At 38.1% G+C, this 27,439-nt stretch overlaps 3 protein-coding genes across 9 annotated transcripts; all 3 read right to left on the reverse strand.

Moving 5' to 3' along the window:
• Positions 1-8,623: 8,623 nt before the first annotated feature.
• On the reverse strand, positions 8,624-9,073 carry LOC115961781. The gene has a single exon (XM_031080703.1). It carries the CDS (start codon positions 9,071-9,073, stop codon positions 8,624-8,626), a length of 450 nt encoding a protein of 149 aa, XP_030936563.1.
• A 50-nt stretch (positions 9,074-9,123) lies between these two features.
• On the reverse strand, positions 9,124-9,720 carry LOC115961782. The gene has a single exon (XM_031080704.1). It carries the CDS (start codon positions 9,718-9,720, stop codon positions 9,124-9,126), a length of 597 nt encoding a protein of 198 aa, XP_030936564.1.
• Positions 9,721-17,165: 7,445 nt separating this feature from the next.
• LOC115959212 (trimethylguanosine synthase-like) lies at positions 17,166-27,175 on the reverse strand. Of its 7 annotated transcripts, none has more exons than XR_004084801.1 (9): positions 27,005-27,175; positions 26,496-26,911; positions 24,132-24,223; positions 21,323-21,446; positions 21,044-21,120; positions 18,294-18,371; positions 18,173-18,199; positions 18,042-18,067; positions 17,438-17,523 (listed from the first exon to the last, which is right to left on the reverse strand). XR_004084801.1 is itself a non-coding variant. In XM_031077528.1 (7 exons), the coding sequence occupies exons 1-6, from the start codon at positions 27,042-27,044 to the stop codon at positions 18,062-18,064; spliced, it is 705 nt and encodes a 234-aa protein (XP_030933388.1). In that variant the 5' UTR covers positions 27,045-27,175; the 3' UTR covers positions 17,438-17,523; positions 18,042-18,061. The 7 variants fall into 7 exon arrangements, 3 of the variants coding, with proteins under 3 accessions (XP_030933386.1, XP_030933388.1, XP_030933387.1); XR_004084802.1 differs by having other exon boundaries at positions 18,294-18,390; XR_004084799.1 differs by lacking the exon at positions 18,294-18,371 and having other exon boundaries at positions 17,179-17,523.
• Positions 27,176-27,439: the final 264 nt, after the last annotated feature.

The raw sequence follows: 27,439 nt of genomic DNA on the forward strand, positions 1-27,439 counted from the left end.
GCTTCTCTACATTGGTTATGCATCGGAGATTTCAATGAAATCCTTGTCTCTAGGGAAAAAAATGGTGGCACCTCCAAACCGTCAGGCCCCATGTAGATGTTCCATGATGCTTTGCACGATTGTGGATTGACTGACCTTGGGTATCAAGGGTACCCCTTCACATGGCACAACGGTAGGCAAGGGCACGCCTTTGTTGAAGTGCGACTAGACAGAGCATGTGCAAATACAGAGTGGAGAGAACGATTCCCCATGGCCAAAATCACCCACCTCCAACTCTCTTACTCAGACCAAGACCCCATTATGCTGTCCACCACAGCTGCCACGAATCAACAACGACAATGGAAAAAACTACAGCGCTTTAAGGAACGTTGGGTCTCTAAAAACGAATGTGAAGAAAGAGTTCAGTCTTCATGTACCCGAACCCAAGTAAATGGGAGCCCAATGTTTTTCCTAGTTGAAAAAACAAAGGCCTGTCGTATGAAGCTCATTAATTGGAGCAAATTTGGGAACACTCACACTCGCCTAAATGAAAACAACAGGAGTTACAAGAACTCATGGGGGTTGACTATGGTAATAACCTGCAATGGATTAATGCAGTGAAAAGAGAAGTGAATGAGCTCCTACACCACGAGGAAGTTGTAAGGACTGAATTTGGATTGAACCCAGTATAGGATTGGGTTTTAGCCCAACAAGCCCAAACAATGAATTTGTAGAGCATGGGTGAAAGAACTAGTTCTACTCCAGAAGAAAGACAAGAAAAGTTGCTAATTAAAGATCATTAAACACAAATAAGATAAGAAAATCTACCCTTCCCACAGTCTAAAGAGCAATGTTATAATGTCTTGTTGATGAACAAAGTTACAAGAGTTCAAAGTATTATTACAATGATTTCTTGATTTTTCCGATCCCTTTTCTTTAGGCCACCTTCCCATGCTATATACTGCAATCTTGGTATCATCTCTATCATACACGTGTAGGTTAGATTCTAGGAACCCTTTCTTGTCCCATCTAACACCTCCCAGAACCATCAACTAGTAGCTGTAAAGCTACTTGACCACTATTCAAGTATCACCTCCACATTAATGCGGCCAGAGAATTAGTTAGGAGGCATTTAATGTGGAGGTAGCAGCTTTTGAAGATATTTGTTGCCTTCCTTTGCTCATCTCTTATCCAATGTCCAACTCCTAGTTGTGATGCAACCTTGAAGAATGTCTAGGATGATAAGATGTTCTTACTAGCCTCGGATCTCCATTTCCGAGATGACTTTTCTCCTCGGACGTATTTTGGACTATCACATACAATCTTTGTTTCTTCTTCTTATACCATTCTCACTATACTTTACTTGACCATCCTCGAATTGGTTAATATCCTCAGATTGGGCCATAGGCTCAATTTATATTGTTTTAATTGTACCTTTTAGATAATTGGCCCCTACAATAGCCCCTCAAAATCTTGTTTTTCGACTCCTCAGGAGGAAAGGAGGATTTTGATATCCTCAATCCATCCCGTTCGTGGTTATGCCCTATTTACCTGAACTCCCAAATGCCTTTTTACCTGCTCAAGGCACGCTCTTGATGCTTCGGCGTCCAGAGCGTGCCATCATTAAATTTTGGCGGCTCCCTTGTCCCGCATGTTCAATAGCAAGATGTAAATCCAATGGTGGAGGATTTTCTTAGGTTTACAAGCAGGAATTTTCCCGCTTGTAACTTCTGCGCCACTATAAATAACTTTTCAAATTAATTCATTTTCCTACTTTCAACAATCACACAGTCCTAGAGCTTATACACTGAACCTGTCACTCTCTCTCACTTCCCTGTGCGTCTACAAATACTAAAAATTTGTCTGAGGATCTTCTTTTCAAACCTGTAAGTTTCCTTGAACCCTCTTAGTTTTTGTTTCAAACTTGTTAATTTTTCTTCAAAACTTCTTAGAAAATGGGTAAGTTCAAGCGTTTAGTTGAGTCTGAGGAGGGTATGGAAAGGTTTAGGGCTAAGTACAAGATCCCACCAACAGTGGGCATGAAATACGCTGCCCAGGGAGAATGGGTAGATGCTAGGAAAACAGGAGAGGTGATCATCCCCATGATCGCCTTCATAGAGGGAGGGATGACCATTCCCATAGGTACCATCACTAGGAACTATCTTAGGTTCTTTAGGCTATCTCCCACACAATGCGCCCCAAATATGTTTAGGGTATCGGGCAGTATAGAAGCTCTAAATGAGAGAATGAATTTAAATTTGCCCATCATGATGTGAATTGAGTATACAACCTACATCATTTGACGGGTCAGGGATATTACCTTAAGTCAAGATATCCCGAAGTAAGGTTAATCCAGTGCCTCCCTACATCAAACAAAGGCTTAAAGGAAGACTTTTTAATCTTTTATGGGGAATGGCATGATGGGCTACCCTGTCCGACTAAGGAGGGAGAACCAGGTGGGGGTATAGCCCTAAATTTATGTGTCTTGGCTTGTGTTTCTCTTTTATTACCCACTATCTCTGCTTCTGACAAAATTTTCCTTCCATTTTAATGATTTTGCAGATAAACGTTCTACCAAACCTTAACTCAGCTTAGTCAACAGAAAGAGCCTAGATAGAATTTTACAGTCTGAGGTGTACGTAAACAAAGCCAACGGTCAACTACGAGCAGCGCACCTAATTTTTGGGTACACACCCATTTCTCTCGCATTTCAAGCCCCCCAGTACGTGATAAAGGCCAACGATCCTCGACTTCACCATATTAGTGTTGCCTACGAAGGATTCATCGTTCCAGAGGGTATTCCCATTCCTGAAGGTACACCCCTTACTCGACCACTCTTTGTAGCCACCCTTTCAGTAGGAGCATCCTCATCCCAACTCGTTCTTGAGGAAGAGGAAAAAGAAGAAAAAGAAAAAGAAGAAGAAAAAAGTCCAGAGGAGATCGTAGATTTGTCAGACTCCTCAGAGGATTTTGAAGTGTTTAACCAAACTACATCTCCCGAGGGTATATCTGCTGACGTTGACTTCCAACATCAAGCAGAAGTTACCACTTCGGACGAAATGGGTATCCAGAGGAAATCCCAAAAGAGTTCGATGGAATTAATAGAATTCCAGCCCGGAAATGGTGCACTGGGGAAATCCGCACAGCCAAAGCTTTCTCCTCCTCCTCCCAAATCTCCTCTTCCTCTTCCTCAACCATCTCTGTCATCCAGACTTGATCTTGCTGATCCGAAAAGGAAGAGAGAGTAGAAGGGAAAAGATGTAGTGGATGCTGGGAGGTCTCGTCCTGTTCATGAAGATGAGACCCAGAGAGCTACAAAGCAGAAAAGGACTAGCCATACATCGCTGAGAGGTGTAGAAAGGGGAGATAATCAGCCTCCAGAGCCTCAGGCTTGGCCTCCAGCACCCATGCTCAATGGTGAACCCTTGAGGGATGATGCAAAACTTAGGGATTTCAATAGGGGTATTGGATGCCATGTTGCCTCAGCCTTGTAGGGGGCTCTGTTGCTCCCAAATGATATGGCTGAGCTGTGAAATATCAGGAGAAATGAAGTTTTCCTCAACCTCAAAAGATATTTGGACATGGGACGAGAAGGCAAAAGTAGAGGCTGAGAGGGCTAAAGACGAGGCTGAGCAGCATGGTTACGACGTCGGCATAGCCGAGACCGAGGATACCTTCCAGGCAGAGGTCCCAGTCGTATGTCGAATCTATTGTGCTCAAACTTGGGAGAAAGCTCTCAACCGAGCCAGGGTTGAGGCTTCTTTTGAGCTGAGAAGACCAGAAAACATCTACTTCCCACCAGCCATACGAGCCTCGGACCTTCCTTCCACTCAAGGTAAGGTGGCCTCTACAGTTGCTGACCCGATCGAGGAAGCACAGTCTCAGGACCCTCTTCCTCCCAATTAGCAGGAGCAATCAAAGGAACCTGAAGTTTCAAAGGAAAAATCCTCGGACAAAGCCACAGAGGTTCCATAAGATGGGGCAGCTTCCTAAGGTTTTGAACAGGCCTTAACTTCAATTACTATGCCTGCCAAGGGAGCCCCCAAAGAGAAGGAAAAAACGATTCCTACTAAAGCGGATAAACCAGCTAACAAGACTTCCAAGGACAAGCTTCAAATAAAATTGAAACATTGAATCTTCATTTTGTAATGTAATTATGATTTCTATAATGGAATTTGTTTTTTCCAAGACATGTTTTAATGAAATATACATTTTTACTTTCTCAAATTTGTATGAGTTGTTATTTATTTTATTTTTATTTTATTTGTTTTATTATATATATAAATATATATATATATATATATATATATATATTTATATATTTAAGTAATTTTCATTTTGACTGTCCTTTGTTTGAATATAATCATATGCCAAGAAAGTACAAAGTTACTTACACGAGAAAAACAAAATTTACACATATTTTTAATTGGTAATCAGGGTGGATTGTAACCATTGAATCCGTAGTACTATTAAGACACATTTTGAATCTATCAATTCTAACAAATTTAACTTCAAGAAAATGTTCTAATGTTTGATTAAATAAGGCTAAGTCCAGGGCACCCCAAAATACTTTAAGTGATGCTCATGGGCTTACTACAGTCTATATCTTTATTAGGTGATAACAAACCTTGTGATCCGAGAAAGGGAATCAGGGGTTTATTTCCTTTAAATGCTTAACTTCATGTTGGACTAGCATTTTAATAGGTACTATAGTGCATTAATTTCCATTAAGTCTGTGGTCCGAGGATCCTAATATGACTTAATTTCTATTTAATACTTCAACAAATGTCAAATGGTATTAATTTCCACTAAGTCTGTAGTCCGAGGAACCTGACATGACTTAGCTTCTGTTTAATACTTCAATAGATGTCAAAGGGTATTAATTTCCACCAAGTCTGTGGTCCGAAGAACTTGACATGACTTAGCTTCTGTTTAATACTTCAATAGATGTCAATTAATTTCTACCAAGTCTGTGGTCCGAGAAACCTGACATGACTTAGCTTCTGTTTAATACTTCAATAGATGTCAAAGGGTATTAATTTCCACCAAGTCTGTGGTCCGAGGAACCTGACATGACTTAACTTCTGTTTAATACTTCAATAGATAGGGGAACACATGATACATGATTGGGACGAATTAAAGAAGAACTAAACAGGGCTATTTTTATTAATAATAATACTTCTTTAGGTTGTTTACATTCCAAGAATGGAGTACAATTTTTTCCTCTAGATCCTCCAAATAGTACGCACCTATTCCTGCCACCGAAGTGATTCGATACGGTCCTTCCTAGTTAGGCCCTAATTTTCCCCAAGCTGGATTCTTGGTAGTCTCCAAAACTTTTCTCAACACCAAATCTCCTAGGGCCAACGGTCCTAACTTTACATTGGTATCATAACCTTACTTGAGCTTGTGCTAGTAATAGGCCAGTTAGACCATTACATTCTCTCTTCGCTCTTCAATCAAGTCTAGATTTTTTTCCAACAACTCATCATTGTCGTCCGAGGTAAATGCATTTGTTCTCAATGTCGGGAAATGTGTTTCCAGAGGGATTACAGCCTCGGCCCCATATGTCATTGAGAAAGGGGTCTCTCCTGTTGACCGTCGAGGCGTTGTTCGATACGTCCAAAGGACATGTGGTAATTCCTCCACCAATTTTCCCTTTGCATCGTCCAACCTCTTTTTAAGTTCATTCACTATAACCTTGTTGACAGCTTCAACTTGCCCATTTCCTTGCGAATAGGCTGGAGTGGAATATCTATTCTTTATCCCCAGATCAGAACAGTACTGCCTAAAGGCTTTGCTATCAAATTGAAGGTCATTATCCGAGATGAGGATATAGGGGACCCCGAATCGAGTAACGATATTCTTCCAGATAAACCTTTTGACATCCACATCTCTAATATTAGCTAAAGGTTTAGTTTCGACCCATTTGGTGAAATAATCTGTGCTAACCAGTGGATACTTTTTATTTCCTAGTGCTTTAGGGAAAGGGCCTATGATATCTGCACCCCATTGAGCAAAAGGCCAAAGGCTGGAAAGAGGATTAAGAACTCCTCCAGGTTGGTGAATGTTTGGCGCGAATCTCTGACACTGATCACATTTTCTAACATATTCTTGTGTTTCATTTTGCATGTCCGACCACCAGTATCCTTGAGTAATGGCCCGGTGAGATAAAGATCTTCCTCCTGTGTGACTTCCACAAATTCCTTCATGTAGTTCTTCTAGGAGTGATTCTGATGCATCGGGATGTACACAAAGCAAATATGGTCCAGAAAAAGAACATTTGTACAACTTTTTGTCCTCAGACATCCAAAATCAAGAAGCTTTCCTCCTCAGACATCCAAAATCAAGAAGCTTTCCTCCGTACTTTCTCAGCTTCTGACTTCTCCTCAAGCAATATATCCCTTTCAAAGAATAGCAGTATAGGATCCTTCCAACTCGGCCCTAATTTGATTTGATGGACCTGGAGCAAGTCTCTCTTTATTGGGGTATGGGTGCATAAGTCTTCGACAAGTATCACTCAGGGCAAATCCTGTGCCGAGGAGGTGGCAAGGGTAGCCAAGGAGTCTGCATGGGTATTTCCACTTCTGGGGATATGCGATAAGTCGAAGAATTCAAACTTTATTTGTATACGCCTAACTTGGCCCAAATATTCCTGCATTCTTGTATCTCGAGATTCCAATTCCCCTTTTACCTGGCCTATGGCCAATCTTGAATCTGAGAACATTTCCATTATCTTTCCACCCATTTTCTAAACCATCGTCATTCCCATCAACAAAGTTTCATATTTTGCTTTGTTGTTTGTAGCCGAGAACCCCAACCTCAAAGATTTTTCAATGGTGATCTTCTCAGGAGATACCAAAACCAACCCCACTCCTAATCCCCGCTGGTTTGCTGCTCCATCCACATATATTTTCCAGGGTAAGGGATATTGTGCGAAGATTAGACCAACTAATTTTTCATCCATGCCATGCTGCTTCATATTTATTTCTTCAGGAAATTCAGCAAACTCGGCTACTAGATCGACAAGGATCTGGCCTTTTATAGAGGTACAAGGCATATACTTGATATCAAAAGCCCCTAGAATCATGCCCCATTTGGCAACCCTCCCAGTATAATCCACACTCCGAAGTATTGATTTGAGCAGTAATTGAGTTAGAACAACCACGGTGTGTGCCTGGAAATAATGGGGAGTTTTCGTGTAGCATGCACTACTATCAAGATGGTCTTCTCTAATGGTAAATACCACACATCAGCTTCATGTAATGACTTACTTACATAATAGACTAGTCGTTGGATGCCATTGTCTACTCGTATCAAAACAAAACTCAAAGCATGGGAGGCTACCGCCAAGTAGGTAAATAGGACCTCATCCATCTCAAGACTAGACATGATGGGCGGCCGAGATAGGTACTCTTTGAGCTATTGAAATGCTACAGCGCACTTCTTGGTCCATTCAAATCCCTTCCATTTATGCAACAGAAGGAAGAAAGGTCTGCACCTATCTGCTGATCTAGAAATAAATTGTTTTAAAGCAGCAATCATCCCGGTCAATTTTTGGACCTCCTTGGGGTTCCGAGGTGGTTGCAAGCTATTAATGGCCTTAATCTGATCAAGGTTCACCTCAATTCTCCTGTGAGTCACCATGTAGCCCAAAAACTTTCCCGAGCCTACACCAAACGAACACTTAGAAGCATTCAGGCGTAACTTGTGCTTTCTCAGAATTTCAAAAATGTTAGCAAGGTCTCCCACATGCTCAGACACCACCTTGCTCTTTACAACCATATCATCAATATAGACTTTAATGCTCCTTCCCAACTATGGTTCGAATATTTTAGTCATCATCCGTTGATAAGTAGACCCTACATTTTTCAAACCAAAGAGCATCACTTTGTAGTGATAGTTTCCAGTGGAAGTGACAAAAGCTGTCTTTTCCTGATCGTCCAGTGCTAATGGTATTTGGTGATATCCTTGAAAGGCATCCAAAAAACTCATCCGAGGATGACCTACCGTCGCATCCACCAACTGATCTATACGAGGCATAGGGAAAGGATCTTTGGGACAAACTTTATTGAGGTCCGTGAAGTCCACACACACGCCATTTCCCAATTTTCTTTTTCACCACCACCGTGTTAGCTAACCATTAAGGATAATAAACTTCCTTGATAGCCCCTACCTGTTTGAGCTTTGTTACTTCATTTTTGACAGCCTCGGTGTGCTCTTTTGACTAACACCGAGGTGGCTGTCTCTTCGGAGTAATGGAAGGGTTAACATTCAAATGATGACAAATAAAACTTGGATCTACACCCGGGGCTTCATACACGCTTCATGCGAACACATCAACATTTTTTCTACGGAACTCAACCAATTGTTCCCTCTCCTACAAAGGCAGTTGAGCTCCAACATGAAAGAACTTCTCCGGATCATCACCAACAATTACCCTCTCTAGATCTTCACATTTCGTTTCATCGGCTGGTTCATTGAAGGGCAATGCCGGAGTTTCTGATTGCTATAAGCCATTATCAGCAGTGGCCGAGATTTCAATCTCAGGCCGATGTTGGATGGCCGCTACCAGGCATTTTCTAGCTATAGACTGATTTCTTAATATCTCCAAGACCTAGCCTCCTGATGGGTACTTCATCTTCTAGTGAAGAGTAAAGGAGATGGCCCCCAAGGTATGAAGCCAGGGTCTGCCCATAATGGCCAAGTATGGAGAGAAAGCATCTGCAACAATGAAGTCCACCTCCACCACATCCAGGCCGGTCTGCACAGGTAATCTGATCTGACCTTTCGGAATGACCATTTTACCTTCAAACCCCACTAGAAGAGAACTGTAGGCTATTAAGTTTTCAAGTTTCAAATTTAGTCCCTTATATAGGTTAGGATACATTATCTCAACTCTGCTGCCTTGGTCAATCATCACCATTTTCACATCGTACCCACAAATTCTAAGTGTAACCACTAAAGCATCATCATGGAGCTGTATGGTTCCAAGTTTGTCCTCATCTGAAAAACTTAACACCAGTGGGACGCCCATCTTAACTCTCTTAGGCATTGAGCTGGATTCCTCAGCTGAGTAACGAGATACTGACATCACTCTGGAAGGACAAGATTCAGTCCTCCCTGGGGCAGCAAAAATGACATTTATTGTGCCAAGAGGGAGTTTTGAAGAAGCATCTTTCCGAAACCTCGAACCCGTTTGGCTTCCAGACCACTGGAATGATGCAAAAGTTGCTTTAACTTCCCTTCCCGGACTAGTTGGTCTAGATGGTCCCACAAGTTTCTGCAATCCTCGGTAGTTTGTCCATGATCCTGATGATATTGGCAATAAAGGTTTTGATTGCGCCTCATAGGATCTCCTGCCATATTTTTCGGCCATTCAAAGAACAGCTCGTTTTTAATCTTCTCCGGAACTTGTTGTACCGGTTCTCGAAATACGACATTAACCACCTGGGTGTTGGCAGATCCTGACTGCCCAACAAAATCTTTCCGAGGTCGGTTATTATTGTACCGGTTCGACCTAAAATCCCTCCTCTCCTGAAGGATCACCTTAGACTTTCCTTTCCCCTGTATTTGGTCTTCCTCTACCCTTTTGTACTTGTCAATCCGATCTATAAGTTGGCGCACACTGGTAACAGGCTTACCAGTCAAAGATTTCCTCAGGTCATGCTCGGCTGGGAGGCCAGCCTTAAAAGTACTAATGGACACTTTATCATAATCTTCGTCTATTTCGTTAAACATCTCCTAGTATCTATCTAAGCCTTCAGAGTTCCCCCCTCCCACATGGACATAGATAACAAGGATCCTAAAAGCCGAGGAAATCCTACTACAAGTGATAAAGCAAGCACTAAAGACCCGGGTGAGTTTCTTAAAGGAGTCAATAGAATTCGCCCTTAAACCATTGAACCACCTCATCGCCACTAGGCCCAAGCTAGATGGAAAGACCTTACACATCAAAGCCTCATCTTTAGAATGAACGGCCATCCTTTGATTGAAATGACCGACATGTTCCACCGGATCTGTTCAACCATTATAAATGGTGAACGTGGGCTGATGGAATCGCCGAGGAAAACTCGCACCTTTTATGTTTCGCGTGAAGGGTGACTTAGAAACCTGACTCAACGCCTTGTTCATGGCATCGTTCCCTAGGCCTCTGCGAGGCGGGCTCTTATATCTACATCTATGGTGATACTCCTCGTCGTAGGAGAAAGTCTCGCTGGGTGGAGTTCTGGATCTCCATCTATAACTAGCACCATTTGTCTCCTCAGAGGACAGCTCGGAGTTGGGCAATGAATGTCTTCGTTGTGCGTGGTGCAATTCCCTCTTCAATTCATCGATTTCACGTTGCATGTCTCTATCATTCTTTGCATGGGAAACACAGCTCTTCCCTCAAGACTGGCTTTTACTAGTATGAGTTGTGTGCATACTTCCCTCACGATCTCTTCTCCATTCGAGGCTCCTACATGGATTGCTATGTTGAAACCCCCTTGACTCTGCTTGGTGTAGATTAGCATCCACCTAGTGTAGTCCTGTCGCTGCCTGATGCGAACCTGCTTCTTCCATCTTAAACGTTGTACTCGAATCTCTTTCAGAATAGATCAAGTCTTCCCCACAAACGGCACCAATTGTAATGACTAAATTTGGATTGGACCCAGTATAGGATTAGGTTTTAGCCCAACAAGCCCAAACAATGAATTTGTAAAGCTTGAGTGAAAGAACGAGTTCTACTCCAAAAGAAAGACAAGAAAAGTTGCTAATTAAAGATCATTAAACACAAATGAGATAAGAAAATCTACTCTCAGCACGGCCTGAGGAGCTATGTTATAATGTCTTGTTGATGAACAAAGTTACAAAAGTTCAAAGTATTATTACAATGATTTCTTGATTTTTTCGATCCCTTTTCTTTAGGCCACCTTCTCATGCTATATACTGCAATTTTGGTATCATCTCTACCATACACGTGTAGGTTACATTCTAGGAATCCCTTCTTATCCCATCCAACACCTCCCAGAACCATCAACTAGTAGCTGTAAGGCTGCTTGACCACTGTTCAAGTATCACTTTCACATTAATACGGTTAGAGAGTTAGTTGGAAGACATTTAATGTGGAGGTAGCAGCTTTTGAAGATATTTGTTGCCTCCCTTTGCTCATCCCTTATCCAATGTCCAACTCCTAGTTATGATGCAACCTTGAAGAATGTCTAGGATGATAAGATGTTCTTACTAACCTCAGATCTCCATTTCCGAGATGACTTTTCTCCTCGGACGTATTTTGGACTATCACATACAATCTTTGTTTCTTCTTCTTATACCATTCCCACTATAACTTTACTTGACCATCCTCAGATTGGTTAATATCCTTGGATTGGGCCATAGGCCCAATTCATATTGTTTTAATTGTACCTTCTAGATAATTAGTCCCCACAAAAGTGTTCTGGAAACAGCAGTCTAGGGCATTATGGCTACCTGCAGGCGATAAGAACACGAGATTTTTCCACCAAAGAACCAATCAACGTAGACAGACGAACCATATAGAGGACCTACAAGATGAGGCAGGGGTCTGGCACACGGACGAAGGTGAACTTTCGAACATGGCTGAAGAATACTATAAGAACCTGTTTAACTATGGACACCCTACACAACTGGAGGACATCCTGAACTCAATTAACAAGGTGGTCACCGATGACATGAGAGATTCATTGCTCCAAACCTACACGGCTGAGGAAGTGAGAACAGCGCTTTTCTAGATGCACCCATCAAAGGCACCAGGTCCGGACAAGATGTCCCTATTCTTCTTCCAATTCTGGAGCATTGTTGGACCGAATGTCACCTCAACCATGCTATCAGTTCTTCATTCATGCAAGAACCTACGGAAAATGAAATTTACTTATATACTGCTTATTCCCAAGAAGAATGAGCCACAGCACATCACGGAGTATCGACCCATTAGCTTGGCAAATGTTATCTCTCGGTTGGTCTCGAAAGTCTTGGCTAACCGGTTAAAGAACATTCTGCCAAACATTATCTCCGATGCATAAAGTGCATTCGTCCCGAATAGATTGATTACAGACAACACCACAGTGTCCTTTGAGATGTTGCATCAGATGAGGAATAGACAACGGGGGAAAATTGGACATATGGCTGTGAAGTTAAACATTAGTAAAGCCTACGATAGAGTTGAATGGTGTTTTCTCGAGCAAATTATGCTCAAGTTGGGGATACCGGAGCAATGGGTGGATCTTGCCATTAACACAATACGCACAGCAACCTATTCCGTACTCTTCAATGAAGAACCGAGAGGCTACATCACCCCCACAAGTGGAATCCGACAAGGTGACCCACTCTCTCCATATCTTTTTTTGCTTTGTGCTAAAGGGTTATCTTCTTTGCTAAGACAGGCCATTGCATCGAATAAATTGCATGCTATCACATCATGCTGAGGAGGAGTCCCAATCTCCCACTTCTTGTTCACCGATGACAGCTTATTGTTTTGTGAAGCAACCCCATCAGACTGCCGAGAGCTAATGGCAGTGCTAGCTCGATATGAGGTTGCCTCTAGACAAGCAATCAACTTCTGGAAAACCACCTTATTCTTCAGTTAAAACACTAACCCAGAGACTAAGGAAGTCATCCGAGGGTTATTGGGAGCACAGGTGATAACTGACTGTGAGAAGTACTTAGGTCTACCCATGATTGGAGGCAAGTCAAAAATTTCAACCTTCAATGAACTTCAGGAACGCATCACTAAAAGGGTCAATGGGTGGAAAGAAAAGTATATTTCTAAAGCGGGCCAAGAGATCTTGATTAAGACCGTCGCACAGGCTATCCCAACATACTCGATGAGCATGTTTCAAATACCCAAGACTGTATGTGATAGCATTAACTCGACGCTATCGAAATATTGGTGGGGGCAAACTCGATCTGAGAAGAAGGTGCACTGGATCAATTAGCGAAGACTATGTAAACTGAAGACAAAGGGAGGCATTGGATTCAGGGATATCAATGCCTTCAATATAGCGATGCTCGCTAAACAGGCTTGGAGACACATCATGGAGCCGCAGTCATTGTTCTGTCGAGTGTATAAGGCCAGATACTTCCCCACGAGCTCATTTATAGAGGCTAGACTTGGGTTGAGCCCCTCCCTTGTATGGCGTAGCTTACTTCAAGCTCAAGACATAATCAAGGAGGTAGCACTTGGAAGATTGGTGATGGCTGTACAATCGGAATAGAGAGCCACAAATGGCTACCCCACCCCCCTAGCTTTCATCCTGGTGCAAACCGGAGCTTACGGGTTAGTGACTTGATCACCCCTGATGCTCATCAATGGAACAGAGCAATAATCCAGGAGACATTTCATGACAGTACACATACTGAAATCCTCAGGATTAAGCTAGGTAACATGCAAACAAGAGATAGGCTCTGCTAGACGGAAAATAGAGCCCATAAGTTCACAGTGAAGTCAGCATAACACGTCGCTCTTCAACTTCAACAGCCAAATGCAGCAGAACATTCACGGGTTGGAAGGGATAGAATGGTTTGGAAGAAGTTGTGGAAGCTAAATATACCTCCCAAGGTTCGCATGTTTACATGGAGGGCCTGCTCTAACATTCTACCCACGAAAGTAAACTTGGCCCGTAAAAAGATTCAGGTAGACCCCAAGTGCACTACTTGTACCCAACAGGATGAAACGATTTGTCATGTCCTATGGCAATGCTCCCTGGCTCGGAATATACGGGCATTAGTACGTGGAAAGATCCAAAAAAGTAGCTCCAGTGCAGAGAACTTTTTCGACCTTACAGCACAGATGATGGATAGACTTTCTAAGTGGGAGTTGGAACAATGGCTAATGATATGCTGGTCGTTGTGGAATGCACGAAATCAGGCTCAATTTGACAAAAGGCACTCCCACCCTATTGCAATTGTCCAATCAGCCACCTCGCTTCTCGAAGAGTACCAGAGATTAGCTAGTTCTCTTCCTCCCAATTAAGCCTATGGGTCAAACCACTAGGCTAACTAATACTTTGTATTCTTTTATTTTATTATTTTATCTTTCCATCTGTTGAAGCTAGGTACCAGCCTACGCTGGTCCATTTCCTGTCCTAGCTCTTCAGACACACCCACTTTTTTATTTCTCTTTTCATCAAATATACTTCTATCAATTCGGTAAAAAAAAAAAAAAGAATTATCAAAGTTCAAACACCTTAGGTTGGCAATATATATTCATGCCTAAAATGATCAAAATTCATATAGAACACTCAAAATGATGATAAAATTAATCAAATTTTAGTTTTTAGTGGGATCAGTAAATTTCGGTATAATTTAATTGTTTTGATCAAATGGGATCATAAGATCATACGATCCTACAAACTAGATCGCAATTCTAACAATCATGCCCACCCATTTACATGCTGGGACACCACTCCAAGTCTCCAACCAAAAGATTAGACCAAATGAACTTGGGTCTATGAATTTGAACTTATCACTTTCTTCATTTTACCTTACCTGGGACTCAACACCTACATGTACATGAAAAAAAAAAAAAAGCCCGTTTGACAAGAGAAATCTTCGAGAGACATTACTTTAGGCCCTCTGGATGGATGGAAATCCACCTTATAGGCATTAAGTCTTTCTTTGATGTAGGAGCAATCCTATGAGTTACTTGATTTGATAGGCATGATATTGTTAGTGAGCTGCAGAATGTCATTACTTAATGATCTGTTTGGATTGAAGGAGAAGGAGGGAGTGTAGAGTAAATTTAGTTCAAAATTAGCTTATTTTTAACCTACTCTACTCTACTCTCCTCCACTTCCCCTCCTTCCCCCCTGCATCCAAACAGGCCATAAAAGTTTTGATTTCCCTTGAACAATGAGCATTATAAGAAGCTTTATTATGAATTTCTTGGTCTGCTTTAAGGAGTGCATGACTAGCATGTGAAGTGTACGTTGTAGAAAAACAGGTTCATCCATTGCCAATGCTTTCAACACTAACACCGAATTAGCCATATTTTAGAAGTCCTTGACAGCAGCCATTTTTTTCCATTATGATCTTTAATCACATATGAAATAGCACCAATCTTTTCTTGTAGAATCAAAGGCTGCATCTGTGGCCACTTTGAGCTAATTTAATGAGGGAAGCTGCCATTGATGTCTCGAGGGGAGTTGGAATTTCTTGTTGTGGAATGTGTAGAAGTTTAGGATCTTGCGGAATACGTTGAAATGATGCAGAACAGAAAGCATGAAAGGGGCTAGTTCTAACTTAATAAAACCCTTAAATCCAAAAGGAATTCCTTGAATGCACAAGGAAATGTCTAGAATCCACTAGAAAAAGAGAAAAACCCCCTCTTAAAAATATTATTGATACCCTATCATAATACAATCCTAATTTGACAAGAAAAGTATTAAATACACCTAAAATCAAGGAAATAATAACCGTATATCTTTTTTTATACAACATAGAATTTATACTCTAACCTAATATAAGTGTATATATGTGTGAAGCTCCCTACTGGAGACTTGAACCCCAGCCCTTGCCCCCCATACCCCATAAGCACTTATAATTGTGAAGTGACCACCGCACCAAGGGTACACGATAATATAATAACCATATATCTAAAATTACATAAAAATTAAAAATAATAATAGACCATAAATATTATTCCTCATATTTTGTCCTACATCAGATCCCTTCATTTGAATGAAACTTGCCTTTGAGTTTTCGTTTGAAAATTGAAACCTTTCTCTTCAAATAAACATATATTTCAAATACTTCAATTACTTGATCCAACTTTGAAACTCTTATCCTTAAGATATTGTAGCATAAAATTTCTTCCCATTGGCCTTCCATTTATTTAAAACTTCAATTAAAAATGAATTGAAGACAAAATAAAAATTTTCTACTACTAAAAAATCAATATATTGAGTTGTAGTGGTCTTTAGAAAATCAATTGGATCTTGGGAATTTTGGGTTATGGGCTCACCATCACATTTGACTTCAATTGGATCTTCCACATCTTATAATTTTTGACAATCTCCTCAATTAACTGAGTTTTCTTCTCTTTGCCTCTTCATTAATTTCTTGAGAAAGTATTATCTTCTTGCTTCAATTCGTCAAATCTGTTGTAAGACTTGATATTTTTCAAGTACTTCAAGATTTTCCTCAAAAATTGGTTTTATATTGTTGATTCCCAATGTTCTCTTCTTGATGGTTGAATGCAAAGTTAATCAATATAATTCTAAGTCTTAATTTTTCAATAAATAATCTTTCTATGTATATGACAAAATTACATCATAATTCAAGACAAAAATTCAATTGCAAGCATCTTTTTCATCCCTAGTCAGGAAAGAATTTTGTCTTTACCTCGTTGGATTCTATGAAATTGTTTTTGTTCTCACTGATCTAAGGCATACTAACAAAGTTTATACAAAGCAAGTTTAACCTTTCTCTCATCAAGAACATCCATATAATCAAAGAAATCCTCCAAATCAAGTATCCAATCAACAAATCTTCCTTATAAAAATATCCATTAAATTTTGTAATTCTTTCATGAAATCTATAATCCTTATGAATATCATGAAAGAAATCGTGCTTTACCAATAGGTTACCCATAAACTATATCCCCGCAACAGCTATCCCTATTGTTAACACAATCTTCTTTGGTATTCAAACCCAAATCGAAGAGCCGTTTTAACATTTTTAAAAAAAATCCATTTTTTTTTTAATTTGCAGTTTCTTACTCTAATCTCACGTTAATTTTAAATTTTTTTATGAAAAAAAAAAAAAACCTGCTCCCAGTTAATTGTTTATGTTCACGTTCATTCTCCTCCCTCACCCTTAAAAATAGGCCCTACAACTATCCAATCCTCATCCCTATCCTCAAGTCCTTTTTTTTATTTTTTATAATTTTATATATACCAAGAGCAACAACCATTTTTGCATTTTGGTAACAGGTGACAGTCACTCAAAACAAGATTCAAAAGGTATTTACTCAACACTCAAAGAGATTGCCCACTACGTCCACCACCATCACAGCAACATGGACACTTAAAGAAATCTTGAAATGCCGGACAGTGAGTCCTACCGAGAGGTTCGAAGGTGTAGGTCTCACCACTGAATCATGCCTTGTATTCAATAACGTCCAAAACAAATTGATCAATACTAGACCGAAACCATGAAGACTTTTAATTTTTTCTTTAATATGGATGCTTGTGGAATGATAATTATATAAAAAAAATTTCAGTTGAATTTGTTACGGATGTATTTTATAATGCCAAAGCCAAAGATTTATGTGTGCATTATTTGCTTGGTAATATTGAGCATCTTATGTGGTACAGGGTGCTATATCATAGACAAATGCAAAATCTTTTCAAATGACAGCAATTTCCCAAGATTTCATCAATCACCACACAACACCATGAACAGCCTAAAAAACAACTTTAACCAAACATAAGTTCAAAGTACACGCATAAAGAACAACTTAACTTTGCAAACCTCCTGAAATCCACAAGCCATCCTCTCATCATGAGCTTGAATTGCTGCCTTGAAGGCCTGCACCCCATGATTATTGTTAATAGGGTGGTTGCTTTTGTCATCACCTTTTGCCATAACAAGATGCTAACAAGCTTTGATACCAATTGACGCAGAACGGAAACGCAATAGGATAGGTATCAAGATGCTAACAAGTTCTAATACCAATTGACACAGAACTAAAAGCTTGATATGAGGGCTAGACCTCGTTCTAACTTAACAAAACCCTTAAATTCATAAAGGGTTCCTTGAATCCACAAGAAAAATCTTGAAATCCACAAAAAATAGAAAAAACTCTTTGGAAAATATTATTAATATTCAAGTTCTAATTTTCATTTTACATATTGTAGGCCTATTTCAAAGAACTAGAAAACTTATTTCTCAAGTAAAAATATTCTAAAAAAGATTCTAATTGATACCCTACTATAATAGGACCCTAATTTGACTAGAAAACCATTAAGTACACCAAAAATCAAGGAAATAATAACCATAAACCTAAAATTATGAAAATTACATGAGAATTAAAAAAATTAACATACCTTAAAAATTATCCCCCAATTCAGCCCTACATCATAAAATAAAGCAATTAAGCTATAAAAAGAGGCATATCCAATGCACAAAATAATAACCATGAGCCTAAAATTACATGAAAATTCAAAAATTAACGGACCTTAAAAATTATCCTCCATATTCCATCCTACATCATAAAAATAAAGCAATTAAGCTATAAATAAAAACTAAGTTTAAAAAAATAAATAAATAAAAATAAAAATGAAAAAAAGTCACCCTACATAACTCCCACTTTTGGAGGGTTGGGGGGTTTGGGAGAGATCATGCTAAGTAGCCTTACTCTCAATCCATTGGAGAAGCTGATTACAAAATTCAAACCTGCGACTTGTCACTTTGAGTGAAAGATACTTGCCATATCATACTATACAAAATTAAAATCAAGGCCAAAAGCATGTCTAGCAGCAAAAGGATCTCAAGAGTTTTCCAAGACTTCACATATTTTCAATCAAATGCATTCTCCAAGACTTAACACAATTCAACTCAGTTTTAAACTGGTTTAGGCTCTTTAGATTCCAAGGTACAACTGTACAAGTATATTTTAGCACATTTTTCAGCAAAAAACTAAACATGTTGATGCCAAACACACACTAAGACTAAATTTGAGAAAAGATCAATAAATGAATAATACTAAATGGGTTGGGGAGTCTGTTTCCTACTTTTAGAAAAACCAAGGTATGATTTTCAAAAAATTGACCCAACACACTTGGTGAGTCTGTATCCTTGCTAGAAAAACCTTAGAAAAGTCCTATATAAATGGAGTGTTTCAAATATTCTTTGGTGTCTTGGGAGAAGGTGTGTTCACCTTTAGAGATGAGTGGTTTAGGGATTAGGAAGTTAGTGCATTTCAATCAAGCCCTATTAGGAAAATGGTTATAGAGGTTTGGACAAGAAAGAAACCATCTGGCGGAGGGTTGTTGCCACTAAATATGGAGAGGGTCAAGGGAGGTGGAATACTAAAGTCTGTAGAAGGGCCCACGGGTGCAGTCTTTGGCGTGGTATTAATGAAAGTTGAAAGAGATTCTCCAAACATTTGGCCCTAGTGGTGGGTGATGGCTCTCGTATTCTTTTTTGGCATGATAGGTGGGTTAGGGATATCTCACTTAAAATGCTCTATCCTCAGTTATATGCGTGGTCAAATGATAAGGAAGCTTGCATTTCTAATGTATTGTGTCATTAGGAGAGTGGAAATGATAGAATTTGGAATTTGAGATTTTATAGGGACTTTAACGATAGGAAATTAGAAGCTTCCTTCTCATTCCTTGATTTCATTCAATCTCGGATTCCTAGGGGTGTTGGGTGTGATAGTTCCCATTGGTGTCTTAATGGAAATGGTAAGTTTGATATTTGGTCCTATTACAATAAGATCTAGGGTGCTTCTATCCCTAGTTTCCCTTGGAATGGTATTTGGAAAGTTAAGGTTGTTAAAATGGTGAATTTCTTCATGTGGACAGCAGCTCATGGTCGGATACTTACCTTGGATAATCTGATGCTCCGAGGTCTCTCTTTGGAGAATTGGTGTTGTATTTGCTATTATAATGAGGAATCTATAGATCATTTTCTCCTAAATTGTCCAGTAGCTCACTCGTTGTGGGTGCAAATGTTACAAGTATTCGGGATCCAATGGGTCATGCCAGGTTTTGGGGAGAGTATGGTGTTTTGTTGGAGTTATTGGCTAGGGAAATTCAATTCAAACATATGGAATATGGTTCCTAATTGTTTGATGTGAATTGTTTGGATAAAAAGAAATCGGTGTTTTTTTAAGGCTAAAGAGAAATCACTTGTTCAGTTACAAACTCTATGCTAGAGAACTCTTTTTGATTAGTCTAGGTTCTGGGGTTTTTCGAATTGTTCTTCCATCATTGAGTTTCTTTCAAGAAAGCATGGGTGCGGCTCCAAAGCCGTCGCACCCGCACCAAACTCGTCCCGACGCGGCGTTCGGCGTCTGATGCACCAATTCACCTCTTCTTCTTTTTTATTTGCGCCGATTTCGGCTGAAATGATCCAATTCCAGCCGAAACAAGCCAATATGGCCACTGGCCGCCATTCTTTTGCTTCATGTGGTCATGTGAGAGGAAAAAAAAAAGAAGAAGAAGAAGAAGATGAGAAGACACAAAGAAATGGTTAGAACTTAGAAGAGGTGAGGAAGAAGGATAAAGGTATATAACAAAAAAATATAAATTAAGTAGGTGAGAAAGTCATTATTTCAAGTGGATAGGCCTGGGAATTGGAAAAGGAGTAAAAGAAACTTCTTGAAATGTGGTTTTTTGTTTACAATTACCAAAAATATTGATTTTATTAAAAACAAATCATAAATAATTGTTTTTTAATAATAAACTCTACCCCTTTATTTGAATTTTTTTATATAAAAAATATTAAGTTCACTATATAAAAATATTTTTAATAATTTTTTAATCGCCGCACTTGCACCCTACTTTTTCAAAAATTGCCGAGTCCCGCACCCACACCTGCACCTGCACCCAAATCCGGAAATGCACCCATACTTCATAGGTTTCTTTCTTCCCTTGGAATTGTCCCTTAAGTTGCTTTTTCTATCTTTGTCGTTGTTTGTTGCTTTTTCTTGTGTTCACCATAATGAACACCTTGTATTTGCTTTATTCGTTTTTTCTTCTTGATTAATACTATTCTTATTAATTATCAAAAAAAAAGTGTGAAAGAGAGAGAGAGAGATCTAATGCAATTGGAAGATAAGACAAGATTCCAAAGTGTTAATAGTGTAATTTAACCCCCAAAAAAGAGTTTAATCATATCTCCCCAGCCCCCTCCCCCTCTTGGTCCATAAGACCTTCAATTTGTCACTGGACCGATTAGACAAAAATGGAAAAGACAAAAGGTGGATATAATTGAAAAGTTTAAGTTTTTAATAAAACATTACAAATCAACATGGATAAAACAAAACCAGTGGATTTTCTTTTAAAATATAGAAGGCTGTGACAGAGAAAGAATACTCTACCCAAGTTAATGGCATGCTGCACCTCCAAAGTACGCGGTTACACCCTTTACATTGTTTTGCAAAAAATTTTCTTCAATCTGCAGATGTGGAATTGATTGTAACATGTGAAGAATCGCAATGTCATTTCAATTGGACCGAAAATCTTATAAGTAGAAGTGCACTCTCTCTCACTCGCGCATAAATAAAGGAAATGACAATAAGAGTTGCAAGAAGACAGTGGGATATTTACTATAGATGTTTACCATCTCACACAAGTCTAGTATGTAAAGGATTTCGTACCTCAACTTCTAGAGGAGGAGAAGACAACCAAGACAGTTCTTCCACTTGTTGCAAGTCCACATTCCGAGGTAAGAACATAATGATGTTAGGTGTTATTGTTTGAGCAAACTGAAATATGGTGAAGCTGCACATAGGTGCTTGCAAATCAGCAGGTAAACAAATATATAAACTAAAAGAAGAAAAAAGGACAAGAACAAGGGAATCAGATTTTGAGTATTGAATTGAAAAACTGCATGCAATGTAGGGATCAATTATAATTATGACAATTACCTATTCAAGAGTTCCCAAAAATTAATATTTCAGTTAACCAAAAGTATACGGAGGGCATTTTTCATATTTTCCCTGAAACTAACATTATGTTCATTTGAAATATTTTCACAATTGAAAATGTTGGAAATTAAGGGCAAAGATTCGTTAGCATGTTATGCATCAGTAGTTTGTGATAGCTAGAAATTTTAGCAGCATTTTGAAAACTTGTCTATCAATAATAACGAAAAGATACACATGTTATAAAATGACTAAATGAGACAATATATCCATCAAATTAGAAACATATAAAACAAGAAGTCATGAATCCAACAGTTTATGTGCAATGAAGAATCCCTAATACTAATTACCATTAGATTAGCATATTCAAAGAAGATATTTTATTTCTAAGACTATGTATCACAGACTAACTACAGCAACAATGTACCACAGTTTTTTTTTTTTTTTTTTTTTTTTTTTTTTTTTTTTTGACATAGGAGAACTTCACTCAGATTAGTTGCACGTCGCAAAGCATACTATACAACAATTCTCACTATTAATCAAACTCCTACAGGCAATTGACCCCACCTGCTAGAACCAGTTACCGAGTAATCCAGGGGCTTTTCACCCCTGATAGGCTAAGCAATTTATCCTCATGCCTAGGAGGCAACATAACACAGTTTCTTATAGACTACTTTGTGTCAAAGGCACATAATGTAATCCAATCATGTCTTCCCTACTGTGGCTGCAGGTATACATATCAGTAATTAAGCCAAGTGTAGCAGATGAATATCCTTGTCAACCGAAATCACTATTACTTGTACTAGAGAGTAAGTAATAGAGTGAAAGCATGAGCAAAGATGTTATGGATGCTTAGGGAGCTCAAGCACCATGATTTTTTAAAAGCTTATCAATCACTTACTAGGATGTATGACATATTGACAACAATTGATTAAAATATGAGTTGACTGCTATCATAAAGAACATCTAGTAGGCCAAAAATCCATGTGATCAAGCAATTTGACACCATATTGCCAAAAACTAACACTACATTGTCGAACCATCATTTTTTGCAAAGTTAGCCAACTAGCATGGATCATATATCTATATGGGTTTCTGAGCATACAAATTTACCTGCAGGACATTGGTTCACAGTTGCTTGCATATATTAATCACTATGCACAAGACACCATAATAAAGACAAGCAAGAGCATAATCTCCTTTGGCGCAAGGGTATGGTAATTGAAACTAGAAAAGCCAGAAAAGTCTGTCACCTTATTATCATGAATTTCATTTGTCTTCTTTTCTTTTTAGTTTAAGATATATGTTATCAAACATTTCCTTTTTATTAAAGTTCTGGTGGAAGTTTGGCAAAATGAATGTACAGAAGTTGGAAATCCTGTACAAGAGCTACTCGTTGAAGGCAATACTCTCTCTACTTCTACTTCCTATACTGTTATGCATATTCAACAAGAAACTGAATATGCAAATGCATGACAAGTCAGGAAAAGAAGAAGTGTATCTTTGATCATCAAGGCTAGATCTCACTAGGAAGATTGAGATTCCTAACCACTAATAGCATGCATAAGGTCCATTTAGTCATACATAAACTACAATATTTATGCTTAGAGTCAGGAGTTGCAACTGTAAATGGAAATCTGACGCTACTCTAAATGCAACCCCAAAAAAAAAAAAAAGGATTGTTTATCAGATAATCAATAATATTAGTGAACCTCTTATTAAATAATGTTTCCAAATTTTGCAAAATTTATGCAAAAGACAAACACAATTTTACTCAAGTAAAGCAAAAAAATAGGTAAAGTCTGTAAAATACCCAGTCTGAAAGAACCATCTTCAATTACTAAGATAAATAGCCTATGACTTTACCTAGACCTGTTAAGAAACTAAAATTCCTTAATTCGACTAAAGTTCAAGTAAGTTTTGACATTTACTTAACAAGAATACACCATAAACATTCCAACCTTGAAGTTACATTTTGATGGTGTCCTCACATGAAGTTTAGATTGAGGTCAGATGAAAATTACCTGATGAGAATGTAGAGCCCATTCCCAAACAAATGTTTCAATAATTGAATGAACAAGAATATGACATAAAGGCTTCCAGACAAAGTTTAGGATTTTAGCTTCATCAAATCTTTGAAGTTAGCAAAATTCCTAATCAGGTTAACTAGTGGCACCAAAAGGGTATCCGGATGGGAGAATGCTATATTGATTACATTATTTTCATAACACCAACAATAAGTAAACTAAACATAACTTAGTAGTGATTTCTTCTTAATTCTATATATTACATATATCTTTTTTTTTTTTTTTCTTGCACGAAACAATGTTAAGTTTTAATAAATTAAAGTCAAAGTAACTGAAAGATGAAACTCAAGTTCAACATTGACCAGAAAGAAAGAGGAAAAGCCACACATATAATAAGAAACTTCCTATTTTTATTTCTTAAGACATACTAATATATTAGCACCCTATTCTCTGGACTAACCAAAATAAATTTATAATCTGCTTATGTTTGGGAAACAAACACATCTACCACATACCCATTTCTTGGCTTGAGAAAATCAAGTGTAAAATTTTCAATACTTTTGTATGATGGACCTCCCCATGGTGGTGCTAAAAACACTATGTCCCCCTAAAAAGAAGAAGCAGAAATAATTAGAATATTAAACTAAAAAATATTAAAAGAAGAATATTTTCCATCTCAAGTTAAATTATTAACTTTAATACAACATTATCAAACATGTAATTATAGTTTAATTTACTACCTCAACTTGATAACTAAATCAGGTTCTAATATCATATTATGCAGATTTTGTTAGATTCTAAAATGCTTCCAATAAAAGGCAACGGCAAATATATTTGACAAGTGCAGTGTATTTATAGAGAGATTTTCCACTTATTAATGCACAATTGATTACACTAAAATTTTGTTAGAGATAACTTCATAGACTAAATTCAAATTTCATCATCCTTTTATATTGTCTTAAAAGCACTTTTTTCAACTCTGTTGATACAGCAGCCTGTCCTTGTAAAAAAGAAGTTACTACAAGTTCTCTATCTTTTTTTTTTGAGAAAAACAAGTTCTCTATCTTTATTATTAATTTTATAATTTCTAAGGTGGTTCCTTTAGTACACCGCCAGTGTACTTTAAGTTAACTGACCTTCCCCTTGTTTACTTATTTAAATAAATTGTGACTTAAAAAAGAAAAAGTATCAGTTCTTAAAAACAAGCCTTAGAATCCCTTTAAAATAGTATAATTTTCACATCTACTGATGGAAACCAACAAGAAAAGCTAAGCGTATGCCAATTAATTGGTGCAAAAATACTTGGTCCTTTAAATATTCTTTATTTCTAGTCCCACTGCACAAAAACATATCAATCCCAAAATTTCACATGGACATGCAACCTTTGCCCCATTAGTAGACTTCTTAAATCTTGATGAAAATATACTAGGGAAAATTCACCAATGCACTGTCTAATATTCACAATACACCACATAATATTTGCTCCACTTCCCAAGAGAGCTCTAAACGAGTGAAAAACTACCAAATAGTTGAAGAGTTAAAATCCCATCACTAGAGTAAGCTTCTCACAATAACATGCCAAAGACAGAGGAATACCATTTAGTATTACCACACCCTAGTCCTTATAATGGGTCACTAAAATGAAAGTAATTAAGAACAAGGAAAGTAAGCATCTGTTTTTTAAGTATCCCCGCCTTTCACATTTTGTATTCTCAATCAACTTTTTTCCCTAACAAGTATTGGATAAGCTTGGAACAAGTTCAACATATAAAAAGGTAAAACTTAAATTCAATTTCTTAGGCGTTATATCCTAGGTTCTCTAATTAAATTCAACCATGTGGCCTTGGAAGCTGCAACCATAAACAAGGAAGTGCATTGGCCACATGGTTGTGTTGCATTGGCCAATAAGTTTGTATGATTGAATTTAATTGGAGAACATAAATATAGACAATACCTAGTTTTACCCTATGTAAAAACCTTGCCTATGAACCAACCTAAACTGACCTTAGCAAGGCCTGTGTTCACAACCCAACTTGCCTAAAAATTTCCCCAATGAAGTAGGTTTTATGAACAAGAAACGAAATAGAAAAAGATAATAAGATTCCATTTAGTTACCCACTGTCAAGCATCCTGATCCATATTCTTAAAATTTTAAAATTTCATCCGATCATGCACTAATCAAAACGACTAGGCATGATATATATGGACCAAAACAAATATGTGCTATTTTTGATAAGTAAAAGTATCTGATCTTGTGTTAAAATATATCGTTTAACCCACTTGTCTAATTTTGTCATTTGTGCCATTTGTGAGGGTAGATTTGTAATTTAAAAATGACAGTTTAAGAGTAATAAAATTAGTGATGCAGTAACTTCATGCCTTAGCATGATGTTGAAGTTTGCTGCAAGTAGCAACAGCAGGTTATGCAGCATCAAGTCTAAGCATTGTGCATCAAGCAGCCTTAGTGCAGTACTTTAGAACCAGCACGCGCAGCCTATTGTACCAGCAGCTGTAGTTGAGTTTAATAGTCCAATTAGTTTTTAAAGATCATATGTTTGTGAATAGCCCATTGCTGTACTTGTAACTCAATTTTAGATGAAAATACAGTTTTTAGCCTAAGTGCAAGTTTCCAAGAGAGTGCTCTCGAAGAGTTGAATTCCCATTCTTGTGCTTCTAAGCAACTTAGCCTTTGATTTCATCTCAATTCATGTTTAGTTCAAAATTCAACAAGAACCGTTTGACGCCAAGAGCCAATTGAAGTCATGAAAGCATAAATTGAAGCAAACGCAAAATAACACAAAGTAAAAGCTATAATCAGCAAATCAATCCACATGAAACGAAACCATTTTCAAACAAAATTTTCAATTATTAACAATTACCTTCAACGACGGGGCGAGTTGGAAGAAGTCCCCAACTATGAAATCGATACAATGTTGGACCCCATAAATTTTGGCATTGTTAATAGCCAATTCAAGTCTTTTAGGATCAATGTCAATGGCAACAACATAACAGCACATTCTAGCAAACTGAATGGCATTGCCACCAACCCCAGCAAAGCAATCGATAACAACCGGATTGGGTTTGGCAGTGGCAGCGACACACCTCAGAGCGTGTCGAATCGCAATCTGTTCGGGCGTGACGGAATACCATCCTTCCTCGTCCATTGTGATACCCTCGTCGTATTTGGAGAAGAGATTGTACCTTTGAAACCAGTACTTCTCAACAACTGGACTCACGTTTTGTGCTGCTTTTTCCCTAGCCCTAATAATATGCTTCCCCTTCTTATGAGCTTTGACTGAAACAGAATTTTGAAATAAATAACAACATGTTAATAATATTTTCTACATGGAATGGGAAAAGGGAAAGTGAATTGATGGAGATTGTGTACCTGAAATGTTTTTCTTTTTTCTCATTCTCTTCTTCTTCATCTTTCTCCGTTTAGTAATTCAAAATGCTACGTGGTTGTGCTGCCTGTTTCATGATATATTTATAGCTTTTATACTTCTGCTCTTTAAAGAGCTTCTCTTTTCAGAACAGACTTTCACTAGTTCAAAACTACTTCTACTTCTACGCTTAAAGTTCAAGCAAAAACAAAATATGAGGATAATGCTGTAGCTAACTCTTACCCAAAACATTTCCTATTAAGGTAGAATCCCTCTCCCACTGACCTATTTATTCAAACTATCTCCAGTTTTGAATGGATTTTTAAACAAAAATGTTTTCCTACAAAATAAGATCACTCTTCCACTAACCCACTTATTCAAAACAACTTTATGTCTAGTGTTTTTTTAAAATAGAAAAACAAGTTAAACAACCCAACAAT

The sequence above is a fragment of the Quercus lobata genome, chromosome 9, assembly GCF_001633185.2.
Source record: "Quercus lobata isolate SW786 chromosome 9, ValleyOak3.0 Primary Assembly, whole genome shotgun sequence".
Classification (NCBI taxonomy): Eukaryota; Viridiplantae; Streptophyta; class Magnoliopsida; order Fagales; family Fagaceae; genus Quercus; species Quercus lobata.